This window comes from Orcinus orca, chromosome 2, assembly GCF_937001465.1.
Source record: "Orcinus orca chromosome 2, mOrcOrc1.1, whole genome shotgun sequence".
NCBI classification, from domain to species: Eukaryota; Metazoa; Chordata; class Mammalia; order Artiodactyla; family Delphinidae; genus Orcinus; species Orcinus orca.
The window spans coordinates 163,203,694-163,224,875 of NC_064560.1; the positions used below are offsets into that span (position 1 = coordinate 163,203,694).

Consider the following 21,182-nt stretch of genomic DNA (forward strand, 5'->3'; position numbering starts at 1 on the left):
GATATTTATCTTAACATGTTCTAAATATATTCATCTATGGACTTGTTAGTCCTTCAACCTGTGGGAAAAAATCTAACTATTTTATCTCCAGCAAAATTTAAACCATATGTCCACTGATCCTTGATACTACTTATGTAAGGATCATGCAAGTCCCCAGTGCTCTCTACGGCAGAGCACCACTTCTCCTACAAGGTAACAACCTGTCCCTGGCAATATACATTCACAGAAATCAAAACTAAATTTATTCTAAGGTCCCAAATCATCTTGTAGTCATCAGTAAATAAAATTCTCCCCTGACTAAAATGCCTGTTCTTAGAAAGTGGGATTTCATAAAAACTTCTCTCAAAGTCAGTTTTTTGTTTTCTATTTTGTAACATGAAAGGAAACTCCACGCATATATAATACACCTAATAATCTAATTTAAATATATTTTATTGAACTTGAAAGTTGATTCAGATAAAAGCAACACTGGTAGTGAAAAATACTGTACAAGCATAGTCTACCTGCACTAGGTTAACGGCTACTGATTAAAATTATTTTCCTTCACATAGAAAAAAAAAAAAGACTTAGAGCTCATAAAGACAAATGCCCCTGTGGCTCTCTCCCTTCAACTATCCAATGAAACTACTCATGGAAGGTCACATGGCCTCCTAATTCCAGTCAGATCGCCCCTGATTCAATATCCATTGTCTTGCTGTTCCCCCTTACTTCTTCAAGTTCTCTCTCATTCTTTGTTAGCAACAAACCCTTCTTCTGGATCCATGCTTCCTTTTTACCCCTCTGGGTTCTCTTCCTAACCTCTCTGGCTCTCCTTCCTCCAGGGTCCACCCTTGGTCAGCTTCATTCTGACTCTATCTTGCATGCTCTTGACATCAATTCCTTTTTCTACACTGTGATTCCTAAAGAGATTTCTCAGTGCCTCATGTCTCTGGAAACCAAAAGCCACACTTCTTACTTCTATCACTTCTAACCTCATGGACATCTCTAACAAATGACTTGAAGACCCCTCACACTCAACATGCCCAAAAAAGAACTGCACTCTTGCCCCAGTAATACCTGCCCCTTCTTTCTCATCTTAGAAAAGAGCTTTGTCTTTCACTCAGCTGAATTAGCCAGAAATCTACAAGTCCTTTTGAACTCTTCCTTCTACCATATCTCACTCATTCGTTTGATCACCATAACAACTTAAAACAATGTTTCAGCAACTTTACATACAATCTTTTACTGAGTATTTCAAATAACTCTGTAATGTAGGGACTATTATCTCTCTTTTACAGATGAGGGTTTAGATGATTGATGTAAATTCTTAGTAAGTGATAAAAAAAAAAAGATCGAACCTAGATTTGTCTGACTCCAAAGTCCATGGTCTTTTCACAGCCGATACTGTCTGTGCTAGACCATGGGAAACGATGGGTCATGTGCCAAATACCACCTGCTTAAAGCTTTACTGGAACACAGCTCTGCTCATTGGTTTGTGTACTGTCTATGGCTGCTTTAGCACCACAGCAGCACAATGAGTAGTTGCAGCAGAGACATTATGGCCCTTGAAACCTAAGACAGTTACAATCTGGCCCTTTACAGAAAAAAAAAAAAAAAAAAGATTTTACCAATTCTAAGCCATACCATCATCCTCCCTATCCCTGCCACCTCATTTATGTCTTCCTAGATTACTGCCACAGCCCCCAATTTGCTTCTCTGCCCACAGCCTGTATCTCCTCCAATCTATCTTCTGCACTGAAGAATAAAATCCTTCTGCCTTAGCTCATAACCTTTAGGATAAAAGACAAACTCCTTCTCAAGCTATACAAAGCCTTTTGGCACCTTGGTTCCTTTCTTCCTCCCCATCCACATCTACTTTCTCTTCAAGCCAAAGTGAAATACACGGAGTGCAGCAGAAAAGGCCAACCCAGTTCATTCCTATGTTTTTTCACATGGGTTCTCTTTACCTAGAAAGTACCTAAATCCTGCCTCATTCACAGACTTGTTTTTGTATTCTGAGCTCAAGAGTCACTTTCTCCTAGAAACCTTCCTGGATTCCTCAGGCTGAGGCAGGTGAACTTGTTTATTCATTTGTTTATTCAACATATGTTTAATTAGCACAGCTACCAACTAGGCACAATACTTTGTGCTAAAAATACAATAAACAGGACAAGCAGAGACTCTGTTCTTACCAGCCTTACTCTTCAGCCCAAGTTCCTTATTCACCTGTTCAGTCTTAGCTCTTAGTTCAAAGTACAAAAAGAGATGAGATAGAGATGGAGATAGAGAGGGAGAGGGAGATGGAGAGATAGGGTCCGGGATGACGATGGGGACTGAGATGGGAATGGAGATGGGGTTGAAAAGAATGAGAGAAGGAGAGAGAGAGAGGATTCAGTGATATTTTTTTGTCTGACACTCACCATACCGCTAACTTATTGAGGGTTAGGAAGTATCCAGGCTGTCTCCCTAATACCAATAACTACCAGAACACCTGGCATAATGCTGAATGAATTCAATAATTTTGAGTAATACAGGGACACAAGGTAGTTCCAGAGACCAAATCCTTGCACAGACGTGGGCTACTTAATAGGCGAATGAGAAAATTTCCTGTTGTTTTCTGGGAAAACTCAAACTTTGTAGAATCTGAGAGGTTTTGTGAAAATGTGACTAGGCATAAAAAGAAATATGAGTATAAAAGAACATTCCTGCGAAAGATACAAGTTCTGTTTTGAATAAGAAACAGGGAGTAAAGTCCACTTCACAGTCTTTTTCAAACTACTGGACTGTACATCTGAAACTACTAAACCATAAAAAAAGGTGCCTATAACCCTGAACTTTGGGCTCCACGAAATATTTTTCTTCATGAGATACTCAGCTCATTAAAGAAAAGAGAAGAGAAAAAGAAGAAGTCTTTTTTACAAGCAGGGGTAAAGCAGATACAAAGAATTGACCCAGTTTCTAAAATAAACATTAAGCTTAAAGCTCTCTCCATCTGGTTAAAACTAAAACCAGAATTAAAAATCAGTATGTTCACACTCCATTTCCTACCTACACCACAATAGTGAGGGCAAGAAAAATTTTAACATATAACTTAATATTATATCTGTGTCACCTAAAGTTTCATGTTAAGATTTGTAAAGAAACTTTTTTTTAATTTTGGAAAAGTGTAACAACTCACTTTTAACCTGCCTAGATATCCATCCAGGCCAAATATCCTTCAGAGTCCCCACTGGGCACTCTCCCTGGGGTCTATTCCTATGCCCTGAGGCAAATGCCTTTCAGTCTTCCTAGCTTCTATATGGAAAAACACTGCTCTTTCCAAAAGTATAATTTTATTCTCCATAATATTCCCTGAAGTTCTTCCCTCTAAACTCTTTATTAAATATATTCCATATAAGACACATCTTATTCTCCATAAAACAAGATATGCACTGTATATGAAAAGCCCTAAAACTTTTAAGTGACACCCCTTCCTTTTCCATATTAACCTCATCTCCAATAACCAGTCCAATTCTAAGGACAGTGGCATAACTGCGCTAACCGAATTTTAGATATACAGAATGTTAGTACTGAAAGGAACCTTAAAAGTCATTTATCTCAAATCTGCATTTCACACTTGAAAAAATTAAAACCCAAAGAGATCCAAAAACCATCCAAGGTCACACAGCCCTTTGCTCCACCTTATTCTGTAATCTCCCAATCTCTGAGTCTCACCATCTTGTATTTATTTCCATTTCCTATGGAGGGGGTGAGGGCAATGCCCATAATCTCAGTTTGGCTTTTATCTGAACCCCACAGAGAGTGCTAACTGAGCCCATGAACTGGAGAATATGATGTGTGGTATCAGTCTCCGATGTGTGATGCTGAGTGACCAGTGTGTAACTAAGTGCTCCCTGGTGGCTCTTAACCACCCACATGGAGATTCAAATTTCCTGTCATACACATCCCACTCCCCTGCTATTCTTCTAAATGTGCTAAACCATTTGCCAGTGAATTACAGAAAGTCCTTAGACTGTTTGAGCTATCATGGATTACATCCTATTTAAAAATTGCAGATTAGCATTATTATAACTGGGTTTCTTCTCTACCAATTAAACCTCAGCAATTTTCATATTTGTAGTTTTTCATTTTGCTTTGCTTTACTCTTAAGGACTTAGTTTGGATGGCATCCTACCAGGACAAATTCTGAGTGTCATATACCATGTGAGGTAGGCTGCCTCAATTTAGCAACTAAGCAGACAACAATGCAAAGAGTGAAAAATGTTTTTAAATAAAATAAATACCCAAATACTTATAGTCCTTTGAAATATACTGTCTACATGTTTACTAATGTATTTAATATTTTATAGTATATTAAAACAAAACAAAGCCAACAAAAGCAAACTAATTTATGGTTGGACATGATTTATGGCAAAAACTTATTCACATTTTTATTTTGTTTCTTTTTTTACAAAATTGTAGTGAAATATGCAAATGTAAAGTTTTTTATAATTGTTGGATTAAACTAAAATATTTTATGTGATTATTTAGTAACGAAGAAGGAGCTAAGCAATTGCTTTCTTGATAAATCCTCTTTAAAAGAGGATTCATAAAAATACATTAAGACAAAAAGGATAATCATATCAGAATATTCCAATTCATATTCCTTTGTTTTATAGCCATCAAAACAAATCATCAGTGTATGAAGGTGCTTTCTAAATAGAAGCAAAATCAGTCAGTCTGCTAATCTTTGGGGAAAAAAAAGAATGTTACTAGGGGCTCAATAATAAGATTATATAAATGAAATGGATTTGAAAATATTTCAGGAAGGCATCACTAAGTATTTACTGAGCAAATTAGCAGAGATTACCCACATCTTGATCTAAAAAATAAGGTAGGCTATTCTCCACAACTGCTGCAGAACTAAACTTCGAAAATGCTCTTTTTCACAAAAGCCCTTTAGTAGTGAATTTCGTGAATATCAGCAGCGTAGTCAGGTTCACTCAGAACTGCCTGTCCTGGGGTAGTAATGGCTGCTACCAGAACCAAGGAGTGCACTCAAGGCATAGAGCATGCCAAAACTAAGAGAAGACAAATTTGAGGTAAAAAACACAACAACACTTCCAGATCTGGAATCTGAGCAGGAGGGTTCTCTACCTTGAGGGAATGTAGGAACAAAGGATATAAGCCTAAGAAATCCCTAGACAGCAGGTAAGAGAAATACTCTGGGATCCTGCTGACATAGAAGGGATCAAGGGGAAACATAAGGTGACTGGGATTGAAGGGAGGCCGTGGTCATAAACTTTGTTTGAAGATTTGTCTGATATCAACAAGGAGACCTTTGAGACTGTGGTCCAGGACAGAGCCTACATGCAATTTAGCATCAGGGGGCAATCTAACAGGGAAGAGCGAATTCTGACTCCACGTTGGTTCTGTTTCTTTAACTTTTACCTTTGCTTTTCATTGCTTTTCTTATCATAATCACTACCTACAGCTGTACGTATACATAATGGCCTGCCACAGGGAACCCTGACCCTCTGCCTGACAAACTAAAAGGACTTTGTTCAGCTCACAGAGAGACATTCTGACCCTGCCCACCTGTGAATGGCTGCAGAAAAGAAGAAATTAACACATCCCCTCCCTGATGCAGGCCAAGCAAGAAGATTTTGCAAGACAAATGGCCTTTTTACTTTTCTTCCTCAACTCTTCCCCTCTCTGTTCTATAAAAGAAACTGGCATCCAGACCCCATAAGATGTTTTTTTGGGTACACTAGTCCGCCATCTTCTCGGTCTGCCGTCTTTCCTTGCCTCAACACCTCGTTTACCGATTTATTGGCCTGTCTCGCGGTGAACAGAGCGAGCTTGGACTCAGTAACAGAAAGAACCGAGGAGTCTCAGAGGAAAGGCCATTAAAGAAAGAGGAGGGCTCAGAAAATATCTAGGAACCGGAATTGCTGCCACTGAAATTTTTAAATTTTGCTGGAAGGCACAAAAATTTCAGATGACTTCTCCAGAAAAATGAAGCTATCATTTACAAGCCGTGATTACTTTCTCAACAGAAAATAGGCACTTGGTAACTCCAACAACTTTTTGACAAAACATCTTTCTCAGTTATTGAGTTATAAGGTTACAAGTGGTGCTTCTCAAATAGCCAGCACAGATTGACTAGATCCTAGCACAGCTGAAAGCATAAACCAGTTTTCTATCTCCCTCTTCCCTTACTCCCCTTCTCCATCACACATACACACACACACACACACACACACACACAGCAGGGCTCTATGGGGCTCCCAGGCACAGAGGCCTTTTTGTCCCCCGTTTCTTATAGGCAAGACTCCAGCCTCCATGACCTTCCCTGAGTTCCAAAGGGCAGATTCGAGCAGTTGCAGCCAGGAAACCACCTGAGGCAAGATTAAAGGGACCAGAGAAGCGCATCAAGATTAGGAGAGTGACCACCGGAGACCCTGCACACACCCTCATCTTGTCAGCAACCCCACCCTTTTGAAACTGCAGAAGAAAGAAGAATGCAGAACTGTTACCACCTTGATCCTTATCACATACCCCTGACCATGAGCCCTGACTATAAGACCTCTCCCTATTCCCCAGGGAGCGGGGCACAGTTCTTGAGGTGCTACCCTGATGTGTTCCCCTCTTTGTCTGGCAAAGAATAAAGCCACCCTTTCTTTCTCCTCCAAAACTCTGTCTCTGTATCTCATTTTGGCATCAGTGTACAGGGAGCCAAGATTTTGGCAACACTATCTCAGGAAAAAAATCATACTAGGATCACAAACAGCTGAAATGGCCACATTTGGTTGATATTTTGTGCATGTGTGTCTAATTAGTTTGGAATTGTGGGAAGTTACTGCAACACTTCATGGGTCTTAACAGTTTTCTATCAGCTTCTTGGGTTGTTGCAAAGGAAATATTCCATGAAATTACTAAGGACCCAAGAACTAAGAAGGAAATTAAAAGGCATCTCCTTGGAACACTTTGGCTATAGAAGCTGGATTTGTTCAGAGGCATAAAAAGAAAACCGAATTCGACAGGTAAAAGATGTCAGATATTGGTTTATTCAGGTGTTGAAAGGAGATAGCAGAAACTCAGGAAGAAAAGCATCCACTTTATGACCAGAACTTCATCTTGAAATTACAGGAACTGACGAAGAGAGGAGAAAGAAATTTTGATATAGCAATATAATTAGCCATACATGAAGTAGAGAAGAATGGGACCAACTCTGAACTAAATGAAGTTTTGAAAACTCAACTGAATCTATGTGAAAATTTCCAATGTAGGTAAATTCAGAACGTAGATGGTAAAAAAAAAAAAAAAAAAAAATTGGTGGGAGAAAGGGTTGTTGGTGCTTCTAATGACTAGCCTCTCAGAACTTATTATCAGGCCTCATGAAAGACAAGATTGGGGCAATCCAGCTGAAGAAGCTGCTACACTACCACAGGCAGACAATACAGGTGAGCTCACCAGGGCTTCCACAAAGGAGTCATGGCTAAAATTCAAAAAGTGTGCATTTTTCTGGCATGTATATTCATCAGAGACCTAACTGGGGTGGATTCAATGACAGGAGATTCTTATTATAATCATCAGGGACATATTCAACCTCATTCATTCATACAACAAATTTAGATAGAGCATGGCATTAAGAATTATTTAGAAGTTGAGTATATAGAGGCAAAAAAGGTAGACAAAGGCCCTAGTGTCATGGAGCTTACATTCTGAAGAAAAGAAAAACAGAGTAAACATGGTTTCAGGTCTTGGTAGATACAATGAAGAAAAAGATTAAAGGGAAGAGAATAAGAGTGATTGGCATTGTGGTGGTTTTTTATAGGAGGGTGGCATTGAGTAGAATTTCTAAAGAAGTGGTTTGAATGGAGTATTTTGAAGGTAAAGCCAATAAACTTGTTATGAATAGATGTAATACATGAGAAAAACAGGAAACTAGGATGATTCCCAAGTTTTGGGGCCTGAGAAACAAAGTAAATAATGGTGTCCTTCAACTCTACATAGATTTTATTTTTCTGTTATTCTTTTGTTGAAAATCAAACTACACTAGTATGTCTACTCTGCAAAATAGTTTGACAATTTCTTTAAAAAAGTAAATAGACACTATATGTCCCAGAAATCTCTTTTCTGGGTATTTATCCCAGAGAACTAAAAACTTATGTCCAAACAAAAAACTACACAAACGTGCATGGAAGTTTTATAGTAATAGCCAAATATTAGAAAGAATCAAAATATCCTTCAATAGATGAATGATTAAACAGCAGTATATCCAAACCATGGAATACTACTCAGGAATAAGAAGGAACAAACTATTAATACACTCAACAACTCAGATGGATCTCAAGGGACTTAGGCTGAGTGGAAAAGGCCAATTTCAAAAAATCACATTTTGCATGATTCCATTTATATAGCATTTTCAAAATTACAAAATTATATAGATAAAGAACAGATCAGTAGTTGCCAGGGTTAGGGAGGCTTGAGGGAAGCCCATGAGTGTGACATGAGGGAGATCTCTGTGGTAATGGATCAATTCTGTGTCTTGATTTCAATGGTGGTTACAGAATCTACACATGTGATAAAACAACACAGAACCATATACACACATGGTACCAATGCCAATGTTGATCTTGTACTAGAGTCATATAAGAATTAACTATTGGAGGAAACTAAGGGAAGGGCACAAAGGCCCTCACTATACTGTCTTTACAACTTCCAGTGAATCTGTAATTCAAAATAATTTTTTTAATCTAACTATGCTCAAGTATAAGGCAAAATGCATTATATAAATATTAAAAGTAGTACAGTAATAAATACTATATCTGACAAAACGTTGTCTTCTGAATTTATAAAGCACCATTTTTGCCAATACATCTTACCACTTTCAGTGTGTAGGCAGTAGTTTAATTAAGAGATCATCAAGATCTCTTTTTAAGAACATTTTCCTCCTAAAAGCCTCTGGAGGAAACAGCACTTGGAATACTCACTCTCCCTCTGTTACTTTTAAGCAGTGAAGAGAACCTGTGTGTTCTTGTTTCTGTACCTGTACAAAGGAGTACAGAAGGCTAAACAACTGTTAACATTGGTGACCAATAGCCTGCAGACATTATGAACTCTGAAAAGTACCTTGTTTAGACCCAAGATACTGACCTTTCACGAGTCAGCCGACATTCCTGGATTCTAACATTTTTCCCATTAGTGTCATAATATAAAATTCTATAATGTGGAATCTCAAAAAGGATGGCTTAGACCAAAAACCAATTACCATGACCCAGAGGCTTAAAAGGTGCTAATAACACTAATCATAACTCCAGTCCTGGGACTTCCCTGGTGATCCAGTGGTTAAGAATCCGGCTTCAATGCAGGGGACACAGATTTGATCCCTGGTCGGGAAACTAAGACGCCACATGCCGCTGGACAACTAAGATCCCACATGCCACGGGGCAACTAAGCCCGCGCACTGCAACTACTGAGCCCGCACGCTCTGGAGCCCATGCGTCACAACTAGAGAGAAGCCTGCACACCACAACTAGAAAAGCCCGCGTACCGCAACAAAAGATCCCGTGTGGGGGTTCCCTGGTGGCGCAGTGGTTGGGAGTCTGCCTGCGGATGCGGGGGACACGAGTTCGTGCCCCGGTCCGGGAGGGTCCCACGTGCCGCGGAGCGGCTGGGCCCGTGAGCCATGGCCACTGAGCCTGCGCGTCCGGAGCCTGTGCTCCACAACGGGAGAGGCCACAACAGTGAGAGGCCCAAGTACCGCAAAAAACAAACAAACAAAAAACTCCAGTCCTAAGGTTACTCTAGGTCTCAGAACTAGGCTTGGATAAATCATCAAAGTCAACGTGAGGGTGTGTATGGTGATGAAGTCCCCCTCAAAAAACTCCTTTTTCAACATTTTCTTTTGTATGTATTTCCTTAATTCTGATCTTCTGTATCATCCAGTCTCAGTCTGAGTTTAGAATACTTGGTCCTTCACTCCTGTAGAGAGATTTCTACTCCCAAGATCATCATCAAGACATTTAGTACTCAGGTCTGTATGCTATATCCTAGACACTTTTGTCATTGCTGAATAAGCTTACATTTACTAATACTTTCATTCTCTCAGACCGGAATATATTCCAGCTAGAATTTTGTAATGGAGACTAGACTTATAAACTCTTTGCCTAGTCTTAATTGTAAAAGCCTACATAAAACTAATTATTAAATAAAACATTTTCTAAACAGGGTATCTCATATCAGATCCTGTCTACTTTTTCAGAATTTTATGCATTGCCCACAAAACCTATGGAATATGCCAGATGCTGCCTTTCTAGATATTGGTCTCCTTTTGGAGATAGCTCTGCCAGGTACAATGCTATGAACAGAATTATATCAAAGAGTTCCCATTCTAATTTTTGTATCAGTCCATTCATACCGCTTTTCATGTGCTAAAACATTCTAAAAAGTAAAATATATTATTTTGCCTTTTTATTTTCTAAGGCTGAATAAAAATTAAACCAATGTAAATGACATGAATTAAACATTTTTCTGAAGACAAAGTAGTTTCATTTACTCCTGTCAGAGACTGGAGCCTGGAGAACTATCAACAACAATAATTTTTTTAAAAAAAGAAAAGAAAAGATACTTACAGCCAACCATCATCATGGCCACGGAAAACATCTTTTCCACATCTGTGGTAGGAGCTATGTTTCCAAATCCTATGGTTGTAAGGCTTGTCATGGTAAAGTAGAGAGAGGACACATACAGTGAATCCTTGCTGGGTCCTCCTTCCCATATCCCTGCACTGGTGTTGTATCGATACGGAGTCCCAATGCTCAAGGCCAGCTGGTAGAGCCAACTGTCTATCTGGATGGTGTTTGTGACTTCATCGATGACCTCATAGTCCCCAATGCTGTACCATATGCAGGCCAGCCAGTGAGCAACTAGTCCAAACACACACACCAGGAGCACAAGGACCGCTGCTCCATACTCTAGGTAATGGTCCAATTTCCTGGCAACACGGCCCAGTCGCAAGAGACGCACCACTTTTAAAGAACTGAAGAGACTGCTGATTCCCTGAATTAAAAAAAAAAAAGACATGACACAACACTTTCAGAAAAGAAAAGGCTAAGGAAAACAATACAGTGGTTCACCTTAATGAACTCAATCACCATTTATATACTAAGAACATACACATACTACAGCTCCCACTTTAAGTCAACAACAACAACAAAAAGCTGAAGTGATAAAGAAACTTTTTAAATGTAGATTCCTTCCCACCAGGAAAAAAGATATTTGTAGATTATTAGATAAAAAAACTTTTCATTAGGTAAGGAAGATGGAGTTTATTTTCATAAGTGGAGTATCAATAGTACAGAGAAAAACCAAAGGAGAAAATAGCTCAAATGCAATATACTCAGAGTATAGAAACAGGGTGATGAATTTAGACCTTTTATTTCTTCTTCCTACAAAACTTTTCCTGTACTCTAAAAGATTTAATTTTATTTCTTTATAAATGCTATGAACAGCAAAACTTCTGAAAAAGGAATCCTAGTTTTACTGTCAAGCAAACAGGAAATACTTCTGTGTATATTAGAATGAGCAAATGCCATTATTTCCACCACCTCCTGCCACAGTTATGATAAGCACTAAATTTGTAGAGCTGTGAAAAAGTGAATAGTTGAACCTAGAATGGGAACATACCTACAAAACCCTATCATCTTCTGGCAATAGTCATTGAAAAGAATACTTTAAGGGAATGGCAGCAAGAAAATTCATATTTTGTTAAGAAGCTTAAAACATCAAATATAGGGCTTCCCTGGTGGCGCAGTGGTTGAGAGTCCGCCTGCCGATGCAGGGGACACGGGTTCGTGCCCCGGTCCGGGAAGATCCCACATGCCGCGGAGCGGCTGGGCCCGTGAGCCATGGCCGCTGAGCCTGCGCGTCCGGAGCCTGTGCTCCGCAACAGGAGAGGCCACAACAGTGAGAGGCCCGCGTACCGCAAAAAAAAAAAAAAAAAAAACCATCAAATATAGCATTATCCAAATGGAAACATAGCATAGACTTTATTCAATCAGTGAAGTTCTCAAAGTTACTTTTTGAGGAAGCATGTGATAAGCCACCCAGGTAGAGAGGGTAAAGCCATTCCTGGTGCATGAGGGAAAGACAAAGCAGTGACCCAGGACCCTCTCATCTGATCATCACCTCCAAGTCTCACAGAGTCCATGACTTCCTTACTGCTAATTCTATATCCCAGGGAGGAGACAAGGCAGCTAACATAAACTACTCTGAACTTAAGTCTGATCAACATGGAGGAACTGGTTGGTACAGTAGAACAGATGTAACATTAATGAGACTCCAATTATGGCATCGTAAAGTTACAGTGAAAAAAGGCTGGGAATACATTTGGTTATACTCTATATGATAGTATATATTTGAAATTTTGCAAAATAAAAATTTGAAATAGAGAGAGAGAAAACAAAGAGAAATAAAAACAGGAGACCTTATGGAAGCAAAAAAAGGAACAGGAGCATCCGGACAGTCTTCTGTCTCAACCTCGATAACCTTAGGCCTGGCTCTGAGGCAGGGATATTGAACTTCAGACAGTAAGAGTAGCATTAATAAAATTCAGAAGATGAATTAGCATAATTCAATGAAATGAGATGTTGAAAGGTAAGAAGATTCAGGAGAGCTTGGAAGCTCTCAAAAAAGGAACTACATAATCATGAACAAGAAAGACAAAAATAAGTTTTTATTGAGCATTTCTACATGACAGGCTCTGAGTTGTGCCCTGGGGACATTAAGACAAATGTGCCTTGCTTCTGCTCTAAAGAAACCCATAGTCAAAATGCATGAAAAACTCAAAGGGTTAAATTAAAAACTAAAAACAGTGTTATTGTAGATGTTGTCCTCCACTTAGCTCCAATTTTTAAAGGAACTGTGTTACTTCTATTTAAATACTGGGTTGGCCAAAAAGTTCATTCGGGATTTTCTGTAAGATCATACAAAAACCCGAACGAACTTTTTGGCCAACACAATACTACAGAGAAAATTATTTCTACTGGAATTCTTTTTTCGAAACACAGCTAAAAACAAAAGAAGAAAAAACAGAGAGGAAACCTTTAACCCCATTTAAACTAAAAACTAGTCACAACCCTCAACTAGAATGTAAAGAATCAGGACCCACCCAAATTAGGCCCAAATAACAGGAGGACATACTCCCCTGACCTCTGACGTAGGCAGATCTCTCCAAGAGGAGGTGATCCACCCTGAGGGGTACCTACTCTGGACTCCACTTAATCAAAAAGCACCATTTTCTATAGCCATGTCCAATATTATTTAAATGTTACGAAATGTCTGGTAAGTATCGTAAACTCTCTCTGTCATGGGCTCTATGTCACCACTTTCTCCTAGACCTTAGCCAACTCTCCAGCTGACATGTCTTTCAAAATCATTTTCTGGGGCTAACCTTATCCATGCTTCTTTTATGTGTTAGGATTCTCATTACGATTACCCTCAGCCTCTCCTGGTTGATTTACTGCATGCCCATGTTTCAACTGACTTCTATGAGTTCCTGATACAGAAGCCAAATACCTGCTGTACATTCCCATTTAGATATTCCATAGATGTTCAAAAGGTAATATGTCCCTACTCTTGTGAACAACATCACTATGAAGCCAGTCTCTCAGACCTGGGGCTGAACACCCCCTTTCCTGTCACATCCAACCGGTTATCAAGTCTTGAGGATCTCAGCATTCAAAGTGCTCGAAATATACCTGAAGAAATCTCTCAAAAATATCCCTTCTTTCTTATTCTCAAGGCCATGCCTTGGTCATGGCTTCATGTTTCTTCTCACTGTGTGACAGGAATAGCCTCTCCATCAGCCATACGACCTCTGTTCTCACTCCCTTTAATTATGTGATCACACTGTAGAGGCTACCAGCCTGCTATCGTTTTACATCATACATATCTAATCATGTCCCTCTCTGGTCTAAAATCTTTAGTATTAGCTCATTACCTACAGAATCAAGTATTCTCCCTACAATGACATGCAAAGCCCTTCAGGACCTAGCATCTGCCTGTCTGGTCAGCATCTCTCCCAGCAAGTCCTCCTCCTGCTGTCTAGACTCCTGCCATGCTCAACTATGTGTAGTTCCCAGAGTGCCCATGCTGTTTCATGCCACATGAACAATTTGTCCCCTGTACTTAAAGCACTCTTCCCTCCCACTCTCTTGGTGGCCGGGGTCTTACTCATAGTTTATGGCAGAGACTCTCTCCTCCATGTCCATTTCCCTGACATCTTCTTACCTCCCCCACCATCTTCATTGTAAGAGTTAGGTGTCCTTATTTTGTATTATCATGTCCTCTTTGTCCATCTCTATTACAACAGTCACCATAATAGCACTTTATTACAAGTCTCTGTTTGCATGTATGGTATCCCAGGAAACTCTAAACCCCTTGAAGAATATACCTAGTGTCAATTACAAAGTATGGCATATGGTAATAGGTTAAGCAGTCAATACGTTCAATAAATGTATGAAAATCTTTTTACGACACAAGTAAATGTGGGTGGGGTGAATTGAGTGTGTGGTGGGGCAGGGAGGGGGCATAGTTAATAATCTTCTGTGATAGGTATCATTACTAAACATAGCCTAGAAACATTAAATAATTTGACTAAGTTCATGCAGCTGGTAAGAGGAGGGGCCAAGAATCAAATATAGGCAGTCTTGTCCACACTCCTTGCACTTCACTAGCTGACCTCATTCTGAACCTCACTATATCTAGAGCATAATGTGCTCTAGATATAAACAAATCACATTTGTACCAGCAGTATTGGCTTAAATACAGGCAGTCTCTATAAGACTGAATAAAGGAGATTAAATACCTTGCCTCCCATTTATTCCCACCCAGGCCCAACAGTGGCCCACTTAGGGGTCTGTGGAGGCCCCAGAACCCTAGAGAGTCTGCAATTCTCTAACATGGCCCAACTCATTTCATTCTCACAATACCAGGACTCCTATCTCCACTGTTCATAGGCGGACACTGAAGCTCAGACAGGTTACACGACTTGTCTAAAGTCACACAGCTAGCAAGGAATGGACCTAGTCCTTCAGATTCTTCATGCATTTCCCACAATAGCCAACTGCTGTGCAGTCTTCCTGTCCTTATCCCAATAATCATTGCAATATTAATCTTCTTAAAAGACAGTATCGAGCATATCCTCCAGAGGCTCATTATAGACATTAAACACAATTTCTACAGGCCTTCAAGGTCCACAACCCCATTTCTGTCCACACTGCCAGGTCATTTCCAACCATGCCTTTGCCAAGCAATAGTGCTCCAGTCAAACCAAACTCTTTTTTGCTCTCAAACATAACTCCAAAGTTTCACCTTTTAATTTGTCCACAGTGTCCCTTTCATCTACTTATCAAACCAGAAACTGTTATTCAAAATGAGTAATACAGAAGTGTTTGCTTTATTTGGAAAGTTTTTTTTTAGCTATCTCATTCTCCACTGTTTCGTATCCAAAAGAATTTAATGCAATTACTATCATCAAAACTCAAAGTTAATGACTTTGTTCTAAAATTTGATGAAATACTTAAAACTTGAAACAATCCAAATGTCCATCTCCAGTAGAATGGATAGATAAATCATTGCACCTTCACTCAATGCAATACTATCTAGAAATAAACATGAACAGACTAGAACTATATGAAATAACAAGAATGAATCTAAAAAGTATCATACTGAACAAAAGAGACTAGACACAAAAGAGTATATATTGCATGATTCCACTTATAAAAGTTTAAATACAAATGGAACTACTCTTAGGGATTAGACGTCATTAGAAGTCAAAGTGGCTTCCTTGAGCTCTACATGTAATATTGATGTAATTTTTAAAGAATGTTTTATTTAAATATCAAAACAATGTTAAGGAAAATCCATTAGTCACTGTTGTGTTGTTAAGGTTAACATTTCACCACGGTACATAATTCAGATTAATGATTTCTTCTGCATCATGTGATTTGGGGAGGGGGAAGAGGTGTCATATTCAACTCTATCTAAAATAAGAGATTTTACTTATTTTATAACTCACCCTCATAACCTTTAGATTGGTCCTCAAATTATACTTTTTTTATATACATAATTTTTTTAAGATTTTTTTTTGATGTGGACCATTTTTTAAACTCTTTATTAAACTTGTTACAATATTACTTCTGTTTTATGTTTTGGTTTTTTGGCCACGAGACATGTGGGATCTTAGCTCCCCAACCAGGGGTCGAACCCACACCCCATGCATTGGAAGGTGAAGTCTTAACCACTGGGCTGCCAGGGAAGTCGCCTCAAATTACATTTAATCCCTTGTTGGGAATTTTAATTTAACCCATATAGTAATACTGGATACTTTGACAGGCCAAAATAAAATGACTCCCTTCTGTCCTAACACCTTTTTATAACAACCTCTTGATTCTGTGCTTTCCACCAGTTTTGTCTGCGCATTCATTTTCTGCTTAATTTCACTCCATGCTTTCCAATCTTCCTGTGCCTTCCTCTGCACTCCAGTGGCATTCTGCCTCTATCCCAACCTCTGAGCTCTTAGCTCACAAATCCCTGGGGTTCCACTGCTGGAAGAGAATATCAAACACATCAAATGCATAATAGAACACAGCAGGGTTAATGGAGAACTTTCAGTCATCAGCCTTCCTTTCTAGCCGGTTTCCTTACTTGAAAAGCCCCTCAGGCCATAGGAGCATAAAGAAAAATATCCAGGAGATATCTCAGCGTTATTAACTCTTCAGGATATTTTTGTGGATTCCCACATTAAAGAGATGTGGGATGTAATCAGCAGAAAAATAATGGCTTACAATGATAAAGCCGTTTAAAATACAAATCAATTCTCTCATTTGATTGTCACTAAGGATAGTAGGCTGATAGCTAGTATTCTTTCCTACCTTCTTCCCCCCTTGCTTTATAAACAAAAGAGGAATGATCAAAGACCTTTCTTGTCCAAGGACACATGACAATTAAGTGGGGGTGAGAGAGCAGGAGTACAGACTTATAACATCCAGTTGCTTGGTTTTTCACCTACATCTAGCATTCTCACACACAGGATGTGTAGTAGATTGTTTGGAAAAAAATAGCTCGGGTCATTTCCTTCCCTGCATCCATACCCTTTGGCAATGTGACCTCTCCCATCAAAAGATACGGTCTATTTCCCCATCTTGACTTCAGTCTAGACTGGCCTTATGACTTACTTTGGCCAGCAGAATGTGGTGTAAGTGACACTGTGCCAGTTCCAAGCCTAGACCTCAAGAAGCATAGCCTCCAGTCATGGTCTTAGAACCCACGGCCATTCTAAGTTGCCATATGAAGAATGGCAACTAGGCTTTTGGAGGATGAGAGACCATAGGAGCAGCCCTATGACATCCATCTGAGCCATCTGGGATCAGTGAGTCACCAGCCATCTCAGCAGCCTACCGCAGACGTACGGGTGAACTTAGTTGAGATAAGCCAAATCTAGCCAAAGTCAGCAGAATCACTCAGGTCACAGGAAAGTGAGTTTAATAAATGGTGATTGTTATTATCCATAAAGTTTTGGAGTAGTTTGTTATGTGGGAAAAAAAGCTAACTGATACAAATGTGAGGAAAGCACATGTATTTATGTGTACAGTATTTCATACTTGTTTGACTTAAAATGGGGGCAACATAGATATGTATGTGATACAGAAGTCTCATTTTAACAAGACATTCTTCCAAACAGGTAAGATATGAATATGTAAAATAAATGTTAACATGCAATTGTTAGATATTATTTACCTTTTGTATTGGGAAACGTGTCACTATTTTGCTTTGCAAGAATTTATGCCAGTAAATATTCCATGAGAACAAAGAACTCCAAGTTATTACTTCATATACCTCCTAAATACTTCTTAAATCCAACCTCACCTAAAGCTTGCCCTCACCCTGTGTAACTTGTTTCCATGTGGATGACCCTGCTGAAAACCTGGCCTCGCAGTTTCTCCACCAATTCATCTCCAACAATCTTTTCACTTTTCCTTAGATGCCCACTCCCGAGGTCATAATCTGAAATTTCTCATATCTAAAACGTTTTCCGCCTCTGAAATCTTGAATTGAACCATCTTGTTTTCTGACCACATCTTCTTCTATGTTGAGCTAAACCGTCCAATTACATCAACATTCAACCTTATTGAATCTCCAGTCTACTGACAGATCTGCTTTTTCCCAATCTATTAACCCCTCCATTCTCCATTTTCTTCTTTATGTGGCCCTATAATTTCAACACCACCATACATCCTGAATTCCTTAGCATGTCTGTCTCTTCATTATAACCTGTATCAAAACCCTAATTCTAACTCACTTATCAGCTTTCTTCAGGGCTGTGTTTAAGAACTGCTTAAGAAAGTAATACAGTAGGGCAGATTGATTCCACTAGAAATTCATTATCATCAATCTCAAAACATCTCCTAACTACCTAGCAATTTTACTACTTTTCTTATGAATTCATCTATCCACTATATTTTAAACTTTCTCTCCTCTGCTCAAAAATCCAGCCACTCCCCCTTCAACTACATCTTTCCCATAGACATTTAAATATCTCATGTCTCTCCCATTAAAAAAAAAAAAATGTTACTACTCTCCCCTCCACCTTCCCATTCCAGACATTGCCCCTGGTTCTTTTCTAATATATAAGCACTAGCCATTTGATTACACAAACCAGAAACCAAGAAGTATTCATGTTGCCCCTTTCTTTGATATCTCCCATACCCAATTTATCTTAAAACCCTATTAACTTTAACTCCTAAATATCTTTCCAATTTATTCACTCTTCTTCATCGCCACTGACACCATCTTAAACCATGCTACTAGCATCTCTCTCCTAGACCTATGGAAGTGTTCTAATAAATCTTAAGGCGTTCATTTGACTCCGTCCACTCTATTCTGAACATTATATAAGAGTTATCTTTTGAAGTCACTCATAGTTTAAAATCATATAGCTTCCGTTGTTCTAAAATCTGTTTTGGTTTAGTCTAGAGCAGGTCATTTCATTATATAATCTCAAAGGACCAGGTATGTTCCCTTCGTGCCATTTGTCTCTTTCTGATTGTGTATTCATATCATGTTTTGTTCATTCTTTTTTTTTTTTTTTTTTTTTGTGTGTGTGTGGAACGCGGGCCTCTCACAGTTGTGGCCTCTCCCGTTGCGGAGCAACAGGCTCCGGACGCGCAGGCTCAGCGGCCATGGCTCACGGGCACAGCCGCTCCGCAGCATGTGGGATCTTCCCGGACCGGGGCACGAACCCGTGTTCCCTGCATCGGCAGGCGGACTCTCAACCACTGCGCCACCAGGGAAGCCCTTGTTCATTCTTTTATCCCTAGCACACACTCTAGAACTCCCTGCCACAGTGTAAGCACCAAATATTTATTAAGAAAATGAATACATTAATTAAAGAATAAACTAAGTAATACAGAAATCTCTCATAATAATTTCTGACTCCTCTAGCACTGATATTGTAATTAATAATTAATAGTTATTTAATCTTCATGGGTAGCACAATATTAGGCAATTATATAGAAACCACTCTGTTGTATAAGCATTGGGGTCTTATTCTAAGTAGATTTTGTACATGAATGACTAAATAGTCCATTTCCATTTCCTTTTGTAGAGTACAATTTAAAGACTGAAAGAAAACTAATGTAGCAAACTACAATTGTTATCTGCATCTCTAACCCATATAACAAGTTCTATTGCCTCCTTCCTATTCAGAACTCATTTCTCCAACTCATGTTACCAAGAGATCCATGGAGAAATAATACTAATTACTCCCTGCATTAGTTAATATGCTTCAGTAGAGAAACTCAATTTAAATAACTTGTACATACCACCTGTTTTAGTCTACTTATATTCTTATCAATACACAGTGGCATAAGTAGATAGGTAGATAGATAGTAGATAGATAGTAGATAGATAGATAGATAGAGAGATAGAGAGATAGTAGAGAGATAGACATCTGTTTTAAGCAACATCCATGATATACTAATTTTAAATGCTTCTTATTATGGAAAAAAAAGGTTCTCATTAATATCCATTGGTCCAGAGTGAATATAAAGCATGATCAAAATATGCACCAAAAAAGAGGTATATTGCCTAAGTCTCGATATTTTTTTCAAATATCATGATATATGCACAAGCAAACCAGGTTGGGAGATGCTTTAAAACCTTCAGTAACTTGCTGCCACCTTTACAATAATCCAAACTCCTTAACACAACCTGCCCCTGCCTACTTTTCCAGTCTCCCTTGTGCATCTCTGTCTTCTGCTCTCTGTACTCCAGTTATAGAAAATGTCTTTCCTTTCTTCAAAATTTTTATATTCTCTCTCACCTGGTGGGGTCTCCAAAAGTGAATTTTAAAAACACTCTCCCTAACCCGCTAACTACTCCTTTTGCCTAGTTAATCCTACTCATCTTTCAGGTCTAGGCTTAAATGTCACCTAACCCAGCACCTATAATAACAACACAGGTATAGCTTTCAGAATTCCACAAGTGATATGCTTGGAGTTGTATCAATCAGGGAACCCTTAGGCTGTGGTACCCTCATCAGGTTATTTACAGCTCATTAAAAGTTCTTCATAGTCCAGATGTAATTTACAAATCAGAGATCTTTTTTAAATACAAGTAATACAGTCTAGAAACATAGATAGCATATTTCCTTCATCAGTCCCTGGGAGAACAAAGGAAGACAGCTGATCAAAGGTAAAATCTGTCAATGCAGAAGGAGAAATAGTTTTGTTAACCCTTTATCCACAATGTCTAATAAACAAACTTCCTAAAGATGAAAAATTCCAATATAAAGATAAACATGTTCCTTGTGAGTTAGCATGTGTTATGTTAAAGCAGAGATAAAATCATGGAATAAAATGAAGTAACAGAAAGACCAAAAGGAGTAGGGATGGAGGTTTAGAACTTCCTTCAAAGAAGAGTGAGGAAATGATGTATTCTCAAGCATAGTGATAATTACTATGCAGAAAGATAAAGAGCAATTTCTATGCAAGTATCCATAGATAGTTAAGGCAAAAAAATTTTAAGGATTATAGTATACATATTGCAATATATTTCAACCTTCTTTGCCTCCATGTCAGAATTATTCCCTAATGTTTAACAATAGGAAGCCTTCATCATGAATGAAGATCAGTTCTGATAAAAGTTTCTATTCC

At 38.8% G+C, this 21,182-nt stretch overlaps 1 protein-coding gene across 1 annotated transcript in view; it reads right to left on the bottom strand.

The window, feature by feature from the left end:
- KCNH5 (potassium voltage-gated channel subfamily H member 5) overlaps window positions 1–21,182 on the bottom strand; it is a 331,896-nt gene that overhangs the window by 233,266 nt on the left and 77,448 nt on the right. The window contains exon 7 of the mRNA XM_033417494.2: window positions 10,599–11,025. Within this exon, the coding sequence (XP_033273385.2) occupies window positions 10,599–11,025 (427 nt within the window). The remainder of the gene's footprint in view (window positions 1–10,598; window positions 11,026–21,182) is intronic.